Here is a 16,172-nt window from a genome sequence, read left to right on the forward strand (position 1 = left end):
GTCCACCCTTCTTAAAGTGACCAGATTTAAAGGGCTCACTTGGTGTTTTCCCAGTTCTTTTCTGGCTTAGTGTGACCTTTGGGTCGTTTTTCAACAAACCATGGCTTATCAAGATTGAGGATCCTCAAGTTTGAGGATTGCCCCGTAGGACTTTCCCACCAACTATCCCTCCTGAAAAATCCCATAACCTTAATACCTTCACAATAACAGTTATTTATTATTTTATTTATTTCATCAAGCATGAATTAGATAGCAGATATAAGTATGGACATGATTATGAATACATGTAAATGGATACGAATACAAATAAAACATTAGGGCAGGGACGGTAGGCACGCGGTTGGAAGGGACCTTAGAGGTCATCTAGCCCAACCCCCTTTGCAATGGCGGGCGCTGCTTGCTACAGAGCGGAAAGCACGTGGTTTCAAATCCCCCCCCCCCCGCCTTTCATTTAATTTCATTATTTATTTTCCATTGCCAACGTGCGTCCGGACTCCGAAGCTCGAGAAACGAGGTGCCGGGCTCCCATTGGCTGAGCCGCGCAGAGTGGGCGGGCCAGAACTCCGTCCGTGTGGCTAAAATATTTTTCTCCCCGCTCCTCGTTGAGCCTCCCACGTGATCCGCACCTCTCCCCCCGCTCTTCCCTGGGAAAAGTAGTTTCCCCCTCCGGCTCCTCCCTCCGCCTTCCCTTGCCGGGGGACTGCATTTCCCAAGAGGCAAAGCTCCAGCTCCTCTTTTTCTTTTTGTTCCCCGCCCCGCCCCCAGGTATCCCTTTTTTTTTCCCCGCCTCCCGCCGAGATGGCTGGAGTTTGTAGTTTGTGCGAGAGGAGGCGCCCGTTGCCCGGCGTGCCTCGGCTCCCTCTCGCCGGACTCCGTTTCCCGTCAGCCCTCGGGAGGCGGCTCCCAAAACCTGCCTCCGAGCCCCCCGCCGAGCCCCGCCCTCCGCTGCCCCTTTCGGCGGAGACATTTGCGAAGCCTTTTTCCAAGATGGCGGCCTGGGGAAGGAGGCGCGCGGGGCCCGGCAGCTCCAGCGGCGGCGGAGGCGCCGCCAGGGAGAGGTGAGTCCCGCCGGGCAAGACGGGCCTCCTCGGTCCATGGAGCAGGGCCTGGTGGGGCAGAGGAGGCGGCTCCGGGGGGGCCTGCGAGCCCCCTCCCCGCTTGGGAGGCCAAAGGCTGAGGGCTAGTGTGGGGGGGTGTTAAAGAGGGGAGCAAGGACTACAACCCCCATCGTCCCCAGCGCGGCCGGAACGCCCACGCCGATTCTCCCCCGTCCCTCTCCAGGCCTTTGAGACCTACCCCACCCCAAAAAAGCCTTCCATTGGATTGCACGTCCTGATTAAATGGGGGGGAAGGTCCAGGAGTGTCCCCCCCACCCCCTGTTGAGCCCCCCCACCCCCTGGTGAGCTGCCAGGGCTTTTGAAGCTGGAAGTGTTTAGGGTGGGCGGTTAAACCAGACCTGTGGGGGGCCAGGAGGGAGAGAGGAAGGGATGTGGGGGTTAAACCAGCCTTATGGGGGGGGGGGAGGAAAGAAGGAATGGGGAGGGGGTTTAAACCAGCTTGGGGGGGACAGGATGGAGGGATTGGGGTTAAAACCAATCAGGGAGGGGGAGAAGAAGAGATTGGGGGCTTAAACCAGCCTTGGGGGGAGAAGGGATGTGGTGTTAAACTAGCCTTGGGGGAGGGGGCGACAGGAGGGAGGGATGTGGGGGGTTAAACCAGTCAGGGAGGGAGAGAGGAAGAGATTGGGGGCTTAAACCAGCCTTGGGGGGGGGAGAAGGGATGCGGTGTTAAACTAGCTTTTTGGGGGGGGGGACGACCAGAGGGAGGGATGGGTGGGGTTAAACCAGTCAGGGAGGGAGAGAGGAAGGGATGGAGGGGGGTTTAAACCAGCCTGCGGGGAGAGGGAGGAAGGGATGGGTGGGTAAGGTTGGGGCTGGTCATGTGAACCAGTCAAAGGTTGTGAGAATGACCTTGGGTGGACAAGGGTCAAAGAGGGTTCAAAACAGGAATTGGGGAGTGGTGTGTGTGTCTGTAGGAAGGTAGCATCTCCAGAAGGGACCCTCCTAGTTTTGGAGAGAGACAATGTAATGTGGGGGAAGGGGGAAGGATTTCCAGCCCTGCATAATTCTATTGGGGTAACCCAAAGTTGCTTTTTTTCCCCTTTCACTTCTCATCCAGGAAGCTTCTTCAGCTTTGGCTGGATGGTGGTGGGGAATGGAAGGATTTATCCTCCTTGCAGACAGAGCTGGTCATTTGCATTCTTTCTAGAGAGTCGTTGAGGCCGCTTGGAGGTTTATCTGTGTCCTCAGGATCACCTGAGTGGTGCAAATTGGTGTGGAGCATCCTTGGAACTGTTGAAAGGACCCTGTTGTAGACTGGAGATAGACGGTGTCACATCCCTCCTCCTCTGTTGAGAAAGGGCTGTCCAACTTTGACACAGACGGCCTCTTCGACCCCTCTTCTTTCAAACTAACCTCCAAGTGGGCTCAAAGACTCTCTAAAAGAATGCAAATGACCAGCTGTCTGTCATCCAAGAGGCTTCTTCAGCTCTGACTGGATGGTGGGGAATGGAAGGATTTATATTCCTTGCAGACAGAGCTGGTCATTTGCATCCTTTTAAAGAGTCCTTGAGTCCACTTAGAGGTTTACCTGTGTGCTCAGGGTCATCAGAGTAGTAAAAATGGGCGTGGAACCTTCAACCACTTCCTAAACGCATGGCTCAACATAGGAGAACAAACCCCTCGCGATTAGATTCAGAAGTCCATCTGCATTTCAAAGACCCAGGCCACTCTTTTGAAGACAGCAAAGTCCAGTTTGGACAGAGAGGACCACTGGTTTGAAAGAAGAGGGGTCAACGAGGCCATGTATGTCCCAATTGAACAGCCCTCAACAGAGTGGGATGGATATGACGTCATCTATCTCCGGTCTACAACACAGTCCATTCAGGGGTTCCCAGAAGGCTCCACATCCATTTGCACCACTCAGGAGACTCTGAGGACACAAGGACTCTCTAAAAGGATGCAAATGACCAGCTGTCTGCAAGGAATATAAATCCTTCCATTTCCCACCATCCAGCTTAGAGAAGCTTCTTGGATGAGAAGCAAAATATCTTCAAAGAAAAAAACAAACTTCCAGAAAGTCCAGTTGCCTCTTGAAAAAAAGCACCTTTGGGACAACCATGACCTGGAGGACTAGGAATCTCCATAGATAGTGTTGGGGTAACCTTAGAATAGATATAAATTGAGTTCTCCTGGATATGCAGAGCTGGCAGCAGATTCAGATAGTGAGGAGGTTGGGGAGGAACATGAGCCAGTCCTGGAGTCTGGGGAAGGCTCTGAGGAGGGCTCTGTGTCGGAGGCAGAGAGGGGGCCAGGGCCCTCTGACAGTTATCAGCTGCTTTCAGAGTCAGACATCAGTGGGGCAGAAGAACAGCTGGAGCCTGTTCCCAGTGTACGCATGCGCAGAGCTGCCAGACGAAGGGCACAGCTCCGCCCGGAGTCCTTCGGGATTGGGTGGCATATAAATTCATTAAATTTATAATTTACAACAGCTAAAGAACGGGTTGATTTGGGAGTAAGGCCAGAGGTGGATGATGAATGGTCCCTCCCAGAGGAGATAAAAGAGGAGTGACAGGGGAGTGGAGTTTGCAGGAGACAAATTAGTTTGCTTAATTGGTTCGTGATTCTCCGAGACTCCTTGCCATGTTTTGCAGATATCAACCTGGCAGCTCTCCAAGCCAGAGAAGGTCTGTGACTGTAAATCCTCCCTTGAAAGACTTTGCTGGAGGTGAATGAGCAGAATTCATAGCAAATGAATAAAAGGGGTTTTGCTTCAGGCTCTTGGGAAGCCTCGGTCAGATCAGAAGTCCTGGGTTGGGGAGGAAAGAGTCCGGCTGTTTTGGAAAGACCCAGATTTTGTGAAAAACGGTGGGCGTGGCTTAGAAGGGGGAAGGATGATGGTGATGATTAGATTTTTTTATCTCTCTTTGCTTATATATCAAAGCAGTGAGTTCACCTCATTGTGGGTTGGGGTGGACATCTGGGGGAGAACGTGGGAAGGGAGAAGTCAAGATCCATCCTCGGCTCAGGAACTTTTCGCCTTTCTTTCCTACATGTTGGAATCAGGGAGATTCAAGCATCCTAGTTTGCTTCTGCAGGTGGTTCCTCAGTGCTCCTGATTTTAAAAAAAAATATAGACATTTTATTTAAAACATTACATTTAGAAAGATAAAGAACAAAAGAAAAAAATTGCAAGAAAGATATAATATAGTACAGGAAGACACACACACACACACACACACACACACACACACACACAAATAACCTCTCTCCATCACAAGTGCAAACTATTTTAGTAACTTATCACCTTCTTTTAAAAGATAACAAATGGTCTCTTCTTCCCTATTACTTACTTTCCTTAAAAGCCTCTGTCTTCAGTCTTGATATCAGCAAAAGGCCATTAAGAACGATCAGTCATAAGCGCCAGATCTATTTTAAGCTTGGTCAAATAAACCAACTTTACATTCTTCCGTTTAACAATCTTGCTCTTTAATCGCCTCAAACAATGTTCTAGGATTTGATTCCATCTTTTTTAAGTCCCTTCTCACAAAAGTCCTTCCGAGCTTTAATGAGTCTTTTTTTCTTTTTGTCAGTCCAGTTATCCAAGGGACTCCTTTGATTTGTGATTTGTACGTTGCTTTTAATTATGAAGGCATCAGCAATTTTTCATTTCGTATTATCTAGCCAGCATCTTTTTCCATATCACTCTTGTAGCTGGTCATTTTTGAAATTCACTTTCAGATCAGTTTGGATAGGAATGACAAAAGATCCATTCGGTCTTCAATTCACTATTTATTCCCTTCCCAAGTCTTAATAAATTTTAGATTGTCGTTTTCTGAACATTCCCGAGTCTTCCAAAAGTGACTTCTGGGTGTACAATTGTTGGTGCTGGTTGATTTGTATTTTTTTTTATATGGGTAATGTATTTGTCTTGCATTTGGAAAATTAAGTTGGGGGCTGGCGTGGAATTAATTGAGTTGTGGGTGGGCTCTCAGCTTGTCAATGTTTAAATATTTCACCCTTGGCAAGATAGAAAAAAAGGATATTTTGTTGGCGTGGAAAGTAAAGGGCCTAAATATTGTTGGGAGGAAGATAAGAGGGAGGACTTGAACTCTTGAATGAAACGTGGGAAATAAATATTTTTACTTTCTTCCTCGGGTTAGTTTGTGAAAGAAGAAAATAGTTACAACCCAACTCTCATGTAACCAAGTCTGAAAACTGCAACTTAATTTTTATTCTACTGGCCAATTTCAAACTTTGCAACAAACTTTTCTAACTTCATGGTGCAGCTTGATGCATGGTGGGCTGCGAGGGTTTATTATTATTAAAATAGTTGGATCTGCAAAGGAATGAAAGAAAAAGAGCTTAATTTTTTTTTCAGGATGTATGTCATATAGGCAAGGATGCCAAAAGATACTAAAACCAGGACCTCCTCTAGATCAGGGGGGTCTCTAACCTAGGGCACTTTGAGACTTGTGAACTTCAACTCCCAGAATTCCTCAGCCAGCTGGCTGGGGAATTCTGGGAGTTGAAGTCCAAGTCTTAAAGAAGCAAAGGTTGGAGACCCCTGTTCTAGGTGACACAGCTTTGCTGGCTGAGGAATTCTGGGAGTTGAAGTCCAAGTCTTAAAGGAGCCAAGGTTGGAGACCCCTGTTCTAGGTGACACAGCTTTGCTGGCTGAGGAATTCTGGGAGTTGAAGTCCAAGTCTTAAAGGAGCCAAGGTTGGAGACCCCTGTTCTAGGTGACACAGCTTTGCTGGCTGAGGAATTCTGGGAGCTGAAGTCCACAAGTCTTAAAGACGCCTGCTCTAGAGAACTTGGCTACAAATACTTGCATGCTATCCATTGTCCGGCAAAAGATTGGCTCAGCCACATGAGAATTTTGTTATCAAGGGGTTCCCAATCAAAAGATGACATTGTTAATCTAGTTTGCATTTCTTGGGTTGCTCATTCACAGGGTTAACATTAAACCACAGTGAGGAAACGGTGGTTGAAGCAGATGCTTTATTGCTCCAGTCTCTCTAGTTGATTTATTTTTATTGATTTACTAGGTTTTTAAAATCTCTTTATAACTAACTCACGGAGGCAAACATACCTAATACTCTTTCCACCTCCCATGACAACAATAGTGTTAGCACATAGACGTAGATACTGCTTCAGGGTGCTTTTACAACCCTCTCTAAGCGGTTGACAGAGTCAGCCTCTTTCCCCCCACAATCTGGATCCTCATTTTACCCACCTCGGAAGGACGGAAGGCTGAGTCGACCTTGAGCCTGGTGGGATTTGAACTGCCAAATTGCAGGCAGCCAGCAGGCAACCGAAGGAGCCTGCAGTACTGCACTCTAACCATTGTGCCACCATAGCACTTCCTGTGAGGTAGATTGGGCTGAGAGAGATGGGAGGGACTGGCCCAAAGTCGCCCAAACCGTCTTTCATACCTAATGCAGGACTAGAAATCCCAGTCTCCTGGTGATTGGCCCAAAGTCACCCAGCTAGTTTTCATGCCTGAAGTGAGACTATAACTCAGTCTCTTGGTTATTGGCCCCCAAATCACCCAACTGGGTTCCATGTTCAACGCAGGACTAGAACTCACAATCTCCTGGTGATTGGCCCAAAGTCACCCAGCTGGCTTCCATGCCTAATGCAGGACTACAACTCCCAGTCTCCTGGTGACTGGCGCAAAAATCACCCAGCTAGTTTTCACGCCTGAAGTGAGACTAGAACTCCCAGTCTCCTGGTGATTGGCCCAGAGTCGCCCAGCTGGCTTCCATGCCTGGGGAGGAACTAGAACTCACAGCTACCTAGTTTCCAGCCTGGTGCCTTAACCACGACACAAAAACTGCTCTAACAGAAGGCAAAGGCTACATTTTAAAATTAGTCTTCCACATGCTCTCCAGAGCCGAGTCCCAGCTCTAAAGTATGTTTCCATTGTATTCTGGGATCCTATCCAGAATTACAAGGGCACACCCTGGCTTGCATTTATTAATATTTATTTGCTCGATAATAAAGTTTCTCCCCCCCTCCCTCCCCCAAATTGTTGGAAATATTCCCCTTCCTCCCTCACCTTAAAAGTAGAATTAGCTGTGGTGTTTTTTTTACCTTCACCCTGGGAAACATATTCCGCTGGCTGATATATATATATATATATTTATGATCCATATTTCTGAAAATGTGGGAGGGTTGATAGGCATTCTTGTCCTGAAGGCTTCCAAGCAGCTGTCCCAGAAGAATTCTTCTTTGAACCGTGTGTTGAATGGAGATCTCATGTTTCTGGGCAAGCGATAACATCATCACAGTGGATTCTTTCCTTTTAAGAGTTCTCCCACAATCGTTTTTTTCTTTTCTTCCCTTGCTTTTTCCGGAAACATCTCCAAGAACTGCAGCTAGGAATGCAGTTTAGATACAATGAATTATGTTCGCCCGTTATCTGCCTATTTCCCCAATGGTCCCAGTCCTTCAGAGCGGTTTTCCCTGACCCTTTTCCCTGAAGTTGTGTTGTAGCTTTGAAGGCAAGGCTATGGGTAAGGTAAAGGTTCCCCTCGCACGTATGTGCTAGTCGTTCCCGACTCTAGGGGGCGGTGCTCATCTCCGTTTCAATGCCGAAGAGCCAGCGCTGTCCGAAGACATCTCCGTGGTCATGTGGCTGGCATGATTCAAGGCCGAAGGTGCACGGAACGCTGTTCCCTTCCCACCAAAGGTGGTACCTATTTTTCTACTTGCATTTTTTACGTGCTTTCGAACTGCTCGGTTGGCAGAAGCTGGGACAAGTCACGGGAGCTCACTCCATTACGCGGCGCTAGGGATTCGAACCGTCGAACTGCCGACCTTTCTGATTGTGGTTTATTTGGGAAATTGTGTCTAGGCTGTAGGTTAGCTTGATATGTGTACTTTCCAAAGCTGTAAGCAGAGTATTGATTTTAATTTTTTAGGGACATTTGGTTTAGTGTCTTGATGTTTGGCTTGGATCAATGCAAGTAATCTTCCAGAATCTGTGTAGGGCTTGGTCGATTGTTAGCAATAGCAATAGCAGTTAGACTTATATACCGCTTTATAGGGCTTTCAGCCCTCTCTAAGCGGTTTACAGAGTCAGCATATCGCCCCCACAGTCTGGGTCCTCATTTCACCCATCTCAGAAGGATGGAAGGCTGAGTCAACCTTGAGCCGGTGAGATTAGAACCGCTGAACTGCAGATAACAGTCAGCTGAAGTGGCCTGCAGTACTGCACCCTAACCACTCTGCCACCTCGGCTCTTTAGATCGTTGTATCTAAAGATGCATAATTGATCCATTCAGTGTTGTGTGAATCTCAAAAGATTGCCTGCGGTTTCCTTGGCAAGGTTCTTCCGAGGTAATTTGCCATTGCCTCCTTCCTAGGGTGGAGGGAAAGTGGCTGGCCCAAGGTGCCCTAGCTAGCTTTTGTGCCTAAGGCAGATTGTGGAACTCACCACCTCCTGGTTTGTAGGCTTAACATTAACTGTTAACCAACCACCAAACTGGTTTTCCACTCCGCATGTTACATTATCCTCCTGCGCTCCTGTTTTGTGTAAAACTGGAATCTCTTAAGTCCCCAGTTTAAACATGAGCGGCTGTTTCAAGTTTGCAATTTTATGTTTCTGCCATAAATCATTGGCTTAATTTTTTCTCTCTCTTGTGAACCAGGGTGCCAGTAATTAACACAATTAACCATCTCTGGCCTGTTTTAATAAGTACTTTCTGAATGTTCAGAAAGTGCCAAGAAAGCAATAAATATTATTAATTGATTCTTACCCGACTGGTTGGATCACTACATAGATAAATTTGTTTCTGGGGTAGTTTTTGTTCCAATATGCATAAACCTTGGGGCACATTTGTGGCAGGCTGGTGTTTTCGCTTTAAAGCGTGACTTAAAAGAGAAATTCGGTCGCTTATATTTTCCAAACTTTACTTCGTCTAATGAGACAGGACTGAATAGGAATATAATTTTGTCCTTAGCGAAGAAAATGCAAAGTATTTCCCCTTCTTTCGTGCAAACTCCTTGCTGCATTTCTGCATAGCGATCCTCCACTTAAAGAACAGATTGTTCCTTGGACGGGAAGCACGTTCTAGCTGACCTGGGAAATACTGGTGGTAAGTCCTTGACTTATGACCACAAGGGAGCCCAGAATTTCTGCAAGTAAGCGAGACAGTACTTCAGTGAATTTTGACGAGTTTGGCAAACTTTCTCGCTGCATTCGTTAAGTGAATCGCTGATGTTACTAAATTAGTAATACGGTTGTAAAGTAAATCCACCTTCCCCCATTGACTTTGCTTGTCAGAAGGTCGAAAAGAAGGATCATGTGACCACCACCACCCCTCCCCAGGACCCTGCAGCCGTCATAGGTACATGCCAGTTGCCAAGTGTCTGAATGCTGATCGTGGGGATGCCGCAACAATTGTGTGAAAAATGGTCATAAGTCGCTTCCTTCAAGTGCCATTGTAACTTCGGTCGTTAAGCGAATGTCTAGAGTGGGGAGGTCTGAAACCTTAAACACTCAAAGAGCCAATTGGACCCATTTCCCACAGTAAAGAAAACACCTGGAGCCAGAAAAACTGGGTGGGTGTGGCCAGCTTGACATCACTCACTCCCAGTGACATGATGACACCCCCCCCACACTGCCACGCCTACCCAGGTTTTGAGGCTCCCGGTGTTTTCTGTGGGAAATGTCTGTCTCTCCCCCCCCTCTCTCCCTCCCTGTCATCTCAGGCCAGGCGAGGAGTGATTGGAAGGGGAGGACAAGGTGCGGGGCCAGGCAGTTCAGCCGACAGGGAGTCGCAGCAGGGGGACCAAAGAGCCACATATGTGGCTCCGGAGCCGCAGGTTGCCCACACCCGGTCTAGGGCTACCTGTATTCCTAGGTGGGATGGCCACTTCCTTTGAAGGTGTGCAGAAACTCTCAGCCCCCAATGGGGTGGGACTGGAGGGACACTGTGAAGTGGCAGGTACCCTCTCTGGTAGACCTTGCACTGCGTGAGTTGAATCTTGTGAGACATCACAACTGCGTGAGTTGAATCTTGTGAGACATCACAACTGTCCACAAAGAAAGAATTCATCCCTTTCCAGGAGCGATGACTGGAAATTTCGATCTCGGTTTGCTGTTCAAACAGACCATTTCTTTTTATAAACAGCGAACAAACTTTACAAGCATATTTAAGATTGATCCAGGAAACGGCCAGTGCGATGCTGGCCGTCTGTTAAGGCGGCATGCATAATTCATAAGTGTGATTTCCCAGTTTCTGTACTGTTTTTAAAGCCCACTTAATCTCGGGACCAGCTTTTTAAAGGTCTCTCTGAAAAAGGGGGTAAAAGTAAATGTTTGTCCTTAAATTAAGTGACATCTGATTTTATAATATTCTTACATTCTCAAATATAATATTCTTGCAGTTGTTCCTAAAGCCATGGGAACAGCTGGGTGGGATCAAAATTCAAATAGGGCAGCATTACTCTTCCCCATCAGATGTCATCGGAAACCCATAATGTACCTGCATTAGTTTCCCCCCCCCCCCCGCTCATGTTTCTCTTCCCGTAGGTATAAATAGCTTCTATAACATCTATACAGTGGACTTCAACTCCCAGAATTCCCCACCTAGTATGGCTGGCTGGGGAATTCTGGGAATTGAAGTCCACCCATCTTAAAAGTTACCAAGGCCAAGAATCACTGCGCTGGATGGCCTTTCTGGTCCCTTCCAACTCTATCATTCATGGCTGGCTGGGGAATTCTGGGAGTTGAAGTCCACCCATCATCTTCAAATTGCCAAGGCTGAGAAACAATAATCTAAGTCAGTGTTTCCCAAACTTGGCAACTTTAAGACTTGTGGACTTCAACTCCCAGAATTCTCCAGCTAGCTCTTCTGGTTGGAGAACTCTGGGAGTTGAAGTCCACAAGTCTTAAAATTGCCAAGTTTGGGAAACACTGATCTAAGTGATCTTCATGGTCACTTCCAACTCTATCATTCATGGCTGGCTGGGGAATTCTGGAAATTGAAGTCCACCCATCTTAAAAGTTACCAAGGCCAAAAATCACTGCGCTGGATGGCCTTTCTGGTCCCTTCCAACTCTATCGTTCATGGCTGGCTGGGGAATTCTGGGAGTTGAAGTCCACCCATCATCTTCAAGTTGCCAAGGCTGAGAAACAATAATCTAAGTGATCCTCTTGGTCACTTCCAACTCTATCATTCATGGCTGGCTGGGGAATTCTGGGAATTGAAGTCCACCCATCTTAAAAGTTACCAAGGCCGAGAATCACTGGGCTGGATGGTCTTTCTGGTCCCTTCCAACTCTATTGTTCATGGCTGGCTGGGGAATTCTGGGAGTTGAAGTCCACCCATCATCTTTAAGTTGCCAAGGCTGAGAAACAATAAACTAAGTGATCCTCTTGGTCACTTCCAACTCTATCATTCATGGCTGGCTGGGGAATTCTGGGAATTGAAGTCCACCCATCTTAAAAGTTACCAAGGCCGAGAATCACTGGGCTGGATGGTCTTTCTGGTCCCTTCCAACTCTATTGTTCATGGCTGGCTGGGGAATTCTGGGAGTTGAAGTCCACCCATCATCTTTAAGTTGCCAAGGCTGAGAAACAATAAACTAAGTGATCCTCTTGGTCTCTTCCAACTCTATCGTTCATGGCTGGTTGGGGAATTCTGGGAATTGAAGTCCACCCATCTTAAAAGTTACCAAGGCCGAGAATCACTGGGCTGGATGGCCTTTCTGGTCCCTTCCAACTCTATCATTCATGGCTGGCTGGGGAATTCTGGGAGTTGAAGTCCACCCATCATCTTTAAGTTGCCAAGGCTGAGAAACAATAAACTAAGTGATCCTCTTGGTCTCTCCCAACTCTTATCGTTCATGGCTGGCTGGGGAATTCTGGGAGTTGAAGTCCACCCATCTTCACATTAAGAAGAAACACAACTCTAAAATAAGGTTGTTCTCTCTCTCCCAGGCTTAAGATTGTGATAGGGAAGAGATTTGGCCAAAGCACTAAAAATCCACCCTCTTCGTCCCTGCCTTACCGACCCCAGCATGCGAGAACAGACGCTAAACAAATCCCGTGAAACCCCAAATCCTGCTTTTGTGAGGGGCCCGAAGCCCCAGTGAATGAATGCGTTGAATAGAGGAGTTCTGAAGCTCGCTCACATCCTGGCCTGGACAATAGACCCTTCTCGGTCCGTATGATTTAGCTTTAGATTTTGTCAATAGCTCTTTTTTTTTCTCCCCCTGACGCAGTGGCTTCGAAATGTGCTAAGTTGATAAGCCCGTTTTGTATAGACCCAGCCCAGTGCTGGCAAATTAACTCAGCCGCTTGGTTCTCCGGGAGCAGAATCTGATTTGAAGCCGTTTGCCTTTTTGCTGACATGTTCGACAAAGGTGCTGGGAGCCAGTCTGGCTTTATCACACACACACACACACACCCTTCCCGAGGCCTCTTGAAAATAACTCCGGAGACCTATAAAGTCCACCACTTCACCCGTTCAAGAAGACCTCAAGGTTTTGAAGTGACTTTCCTAGGGGCCCAATAGTCAATGGAGAGAGGGGGGGGGCTTCCCAGCCAGACAAAGCAGGCAATCGTTCAATCTGCTAGTTTTTCCAATTAACATATTTTTCAGAGTATAAGACGCACCTTTCCCCCAGCAAAAGAGAGGACGGAAATCTGGGTGCGTCTTATACGCCGAATACTGCATTTTTGGCCACCTGAAACCCAGCTCCCTTCGCAAAAAATGGATGTGCAGGGGGTTTGGGAGGCCTGCAAAGTGCTCCTTGGGGACGGGAGGGCAGAAACGAGTGAAAAATGGGCTGGGTTTTTTTGCTCGCTTTTGCCCCGCCTCCCAGCCCCCGGAGAGCACTCTGCAAGCCTCCTAAAGGCTATGCATGCCCTTTGTTTTGGCAAAAAAACCGGGCCCGTTTTCGCGAAGAGAAAAGGGTATAGGGTCTCTGACTTGAGCAGGGGGTTGGGCTAGAAGAGGGGTCAGGCTCTGGAGCCGCATGTGGCTCTTTCATCCTGCTGCTGCGGCTCCGTTGCTCAAAATATGCATCACACCCACTACTGGCATGCGATTTATTGAGCTTTTCAAACCCTGGTAGGCCAACCATGGTTAAATCCAAGAAAAAAAAAATCCAGAAGAAAATGGAACATTTAATCCAACTACATATGCTAGTTTTTCAGGAAATGGTCAGGCACGGGAAAGATTTCGTGGCTCCCGGTGTTTTCCTTTCCGTGGGAAACGGGTCCAAGTGGCTCTTTGAGTGTTTAAGGTTAAGACCACTGAGGTCCGTGTTCAGTGGTGGGTTTCAAAAATTGTTGGAACCTACTCTGTGGGTGTGGCCTCCTTTGTGGGGGTGGCTTGCCACCCATGTGACTGGATGGGAGTGGCTTGCCACCCATGTGACCGGATGGGAGTGGCTTGCCGCCCATGTGACCGGATATGAAATTATGAATTAGTACTTAGGTCGGTCCAAGTAGCTATTCAGAAGTTAGTGGTTAGAAGCAATCGTAAAGCAAGATATGGAATTAAAACCAGAAATATTTTGTTGGCTATTTGAAAGGGAGTATAATATATATTTAATTTTACACACGTTGGCAGCTGCTGGAATTGTGTTTGCACAACAGTGGAAAAACAGAGATATGTAAATGAATAAATATTACAATGTGCCGGAATAAATAAATTGACAATTAAAATCAAGAAGGCTTTGAATACTTTTTCACGTGGGATTGGTTTTTAGCAATTGCCAACTAACGGAAACAGAAATTAGAAATCCAAAAGTATGAAAGAAAACACCAATTCTGTAAGGAAAGGTCCCTAAAATGTATAAGGAAATATTACTAGATCATTATTAATGCGTAGATAACTGTGGGACATTACACACCCACCAGTGGTGGGTTTCAAAAAATTTTGGAACCTCCTCTGTAGGTGTGGCCTGCTTTCCGGGTCCACTGGTGGAACCTCTTCTAACTGGTTCAGTAGATTTGACGAACCAGTTCTACTGGTAGGAACTGGTAGGAACCCACCTCTGTCTGTGTTCTTCTGTATGTTTCCCACAACAGAAGAGCGCATGATGAAGATGACGGAGTGGGCAGAGATGGCAAAAAAACGGCTACTGTTAGGGTGCCAGAGATGGGCTCCCAGAGGGCCCTCGATCGGGAGGGCACAGGGACAGGCGGGAGGCCTCTCCCTCCAACCCCCTCTGAGTAACCCTCTCCTCTCCCTTCCCACAGGGTCTCCTTATCCGCCACGGACTGTTACATTGTCCACGAAATCTACAACGGGGAGAACGCGCAGGACCAGTTCGAATACGAGCTGGAGCAAGCCCTGGAGGCGCAGTACAAGTACATCGTGATCGAGCCCACCCGCATCGGGGACGAGACGGCCCGTTGGATCACGGTGGGGAACTGCCTGCACAAGACGGCGGTGCTGGCGGGCACGGCCTGCCTCTTCACCCCTCTGGCTCTCCCCCTGGATTATTCCCACTACATCTCTCTGCCGGCCGGCGTGCTCAGCGTGGCCTGCTGCACCCTCTACGGCATCTCCTGGCAGTTCGACCCCTGCTGCAAGTACCAGGTGGAGTACAACGCCTACAAACTCTCTCGCCTGCCCTTACACACGCTGACCACCTCCACCCCAGTGGTGCTAGTGAGGAAGGACGATCTCCACAGGAAGAGACTCCACAACACGATAGCCTTGGCGGCCCTGGCGTACTGTGTAAAGAAGGTGTACGAACTCTACGCCGTATGATTGCGGCCGAGGACGGCGGGAAGGGGCGGGGTGGAGGGGAGAGAAACCCAGCGCTAAAGGTGTATTAAGGACTCTCCTACAGGAACAATTCGACTCTTATTTTTTTCCTCTTGAAGTGGTGCCTGGAAATCCGTTTTCTTTCGGTTTACCCGATTATTATTATTATTATTATTGTTGCTTTGGTTATTATTATTTTTTTTGGGGGGGGGAAACAAACAATCACCCGTCACACATCAAGGGATTCCTGTTATGTTTTTTTTTTTTAATGCCCCAGACCTGCGACGGACGAGCAATGAAGACAACAGTCGTGGGATCTCGGGGCAAGGAAAACAATACACGGGGTTGGTGGGTCGATGTTGGTTCCTCCACCCATCCTCCACCACCCCACCCACCCTTGGAGGTGTGTGGGGGGAAACAACCACCCTTAAGTCTCTTGTTTAATTGTATTCTACAGAAACCAGCTCAACGATATCACTGACCATTCATTAAAGGATGAGAATTTCCAGAGGTCCTTTTTTTCTATTGGGACGAAAAAAACATCTGGGAGGAAACTCTTCAGCGGGGGTGAAGCCCAATTTTAAAGGATAGATTGGGCGAAAGAGCTCGTCAGTAGACAGAGAGACTTTACAGCAAGGGTGTCAAAACACAAGGAAGCCCAGTGGATTCCCCCCCCCCCCCCATGCAATAACAGTTAGGTAACAGAATACCGTATTTTTCGTGCTATAAGATACACCAAGATTTTGAAGAGAGAAATAATAAAAAAGTTTTTGTACTCTGCAGACCTCCCAAAAACGGCCCATTTTTTTGTGAAAGGGGGGGCACACATAGCCTTTAAGAGGCTTATAGTGTTCCTGGGGGCTGGGGGGGGCAAAAACGAGCAAAAAACGGCCTGTTTTTCCATTCACTTTTGCCCCTCCCAGCCCCCAGGAGCACCCTGGAAGCCTCCTAAAGGCTCTGCACGGCCATTTTTGCAAAGGGAGCAAGGTTTCAGGCTGCCAAAAATGCTGTATTCAGTGTATATAAGACGCACCCAGATTTTCAACCTCTTTTTTTGAGGGGAAATGGTGCGTCTTATACTCTGAAAAATATGGTACGTTTTCTGCAAGCTTTTAGTGCAGCAATTTTCTTTAAAATGAAAAGGAGGAGAGAGTGATTAAATCATTCTAGCTTCTGTTTGGCCTGAAACGCATGGAGCGATTCTGCTGTTTGTAGCCATAAACTTATTTTTCGCAGAATGCACAGATGTTACAAAGGCTCTCTGGATTTTGAGGAGCAGGGAAGCAGCCGATGGGCCATGAATGGGTTTAACACTCAAATAATTTGCATTTCGGAATGGCGAGCTCGGTTTGCGGTTTTCAGCTGTTTGAAAAGT

General features: G+C 47.7%; 1 protein-coding gene across 1 annotated transcript; it reads left to right on the forward strand.

Moving 5' to 3' along the window:
* The first annotated feature begins 943 nt into the window (after window positions 1–943).
* On the forward strand, window positions 944–15,303 carry TMEM11 (transmembrane protein 11). The gene is made up of 2 exons (XM_014075371.2): window positions 944–1,058; window positions 14,284–15,303. Exons 1-2 carry the CDS (start codon window positions 988–990, stop codon window positions 14,798–14,800), a joined length of 588 nt encoding a protein of 195 aa, XP_013930846.2. The 5' UTR covers window positions 944–987; the 3' UTR covers window positions 14,801–15,303.
* Window positions 15,304–16,172: the final 869 nt, after the last annotated feature.

This window comes from Thamnophis sirtalis, unplaced genomic scaffold, assembly GCF_051295495.1.
Source record: "Thamnophis sirtalis isolate CommonGarterSnake01/CBP01778 unplaced genomic scaffold, rThaSir2_p1.2 scaffold_14, whole genome shotgun sequence".
NCBI classification, from domain to species: Eukaryota; Metazoa; Chordata; class Lepidosauria; order Squamata; family Natricidae; genus Thamnophis; species Thamnophis sirtalis.

Coding starts and splice junctions, on each gene's coding strand:
- TMEM11 (XM_014075371.2), top strand. CDS start 988: ATGGCGGCCTGGGGAAGGAGGCGCGCGGGGCCCGGCAGCTCCAGCGGC. Junction 1,059..14,283: donor GGAGGCGCCGCCAGGGAGAG/GTGAGTCCCGCC, acceptor CCCTTCCCACAG/GGTCTCCTTATCCGCCACGG.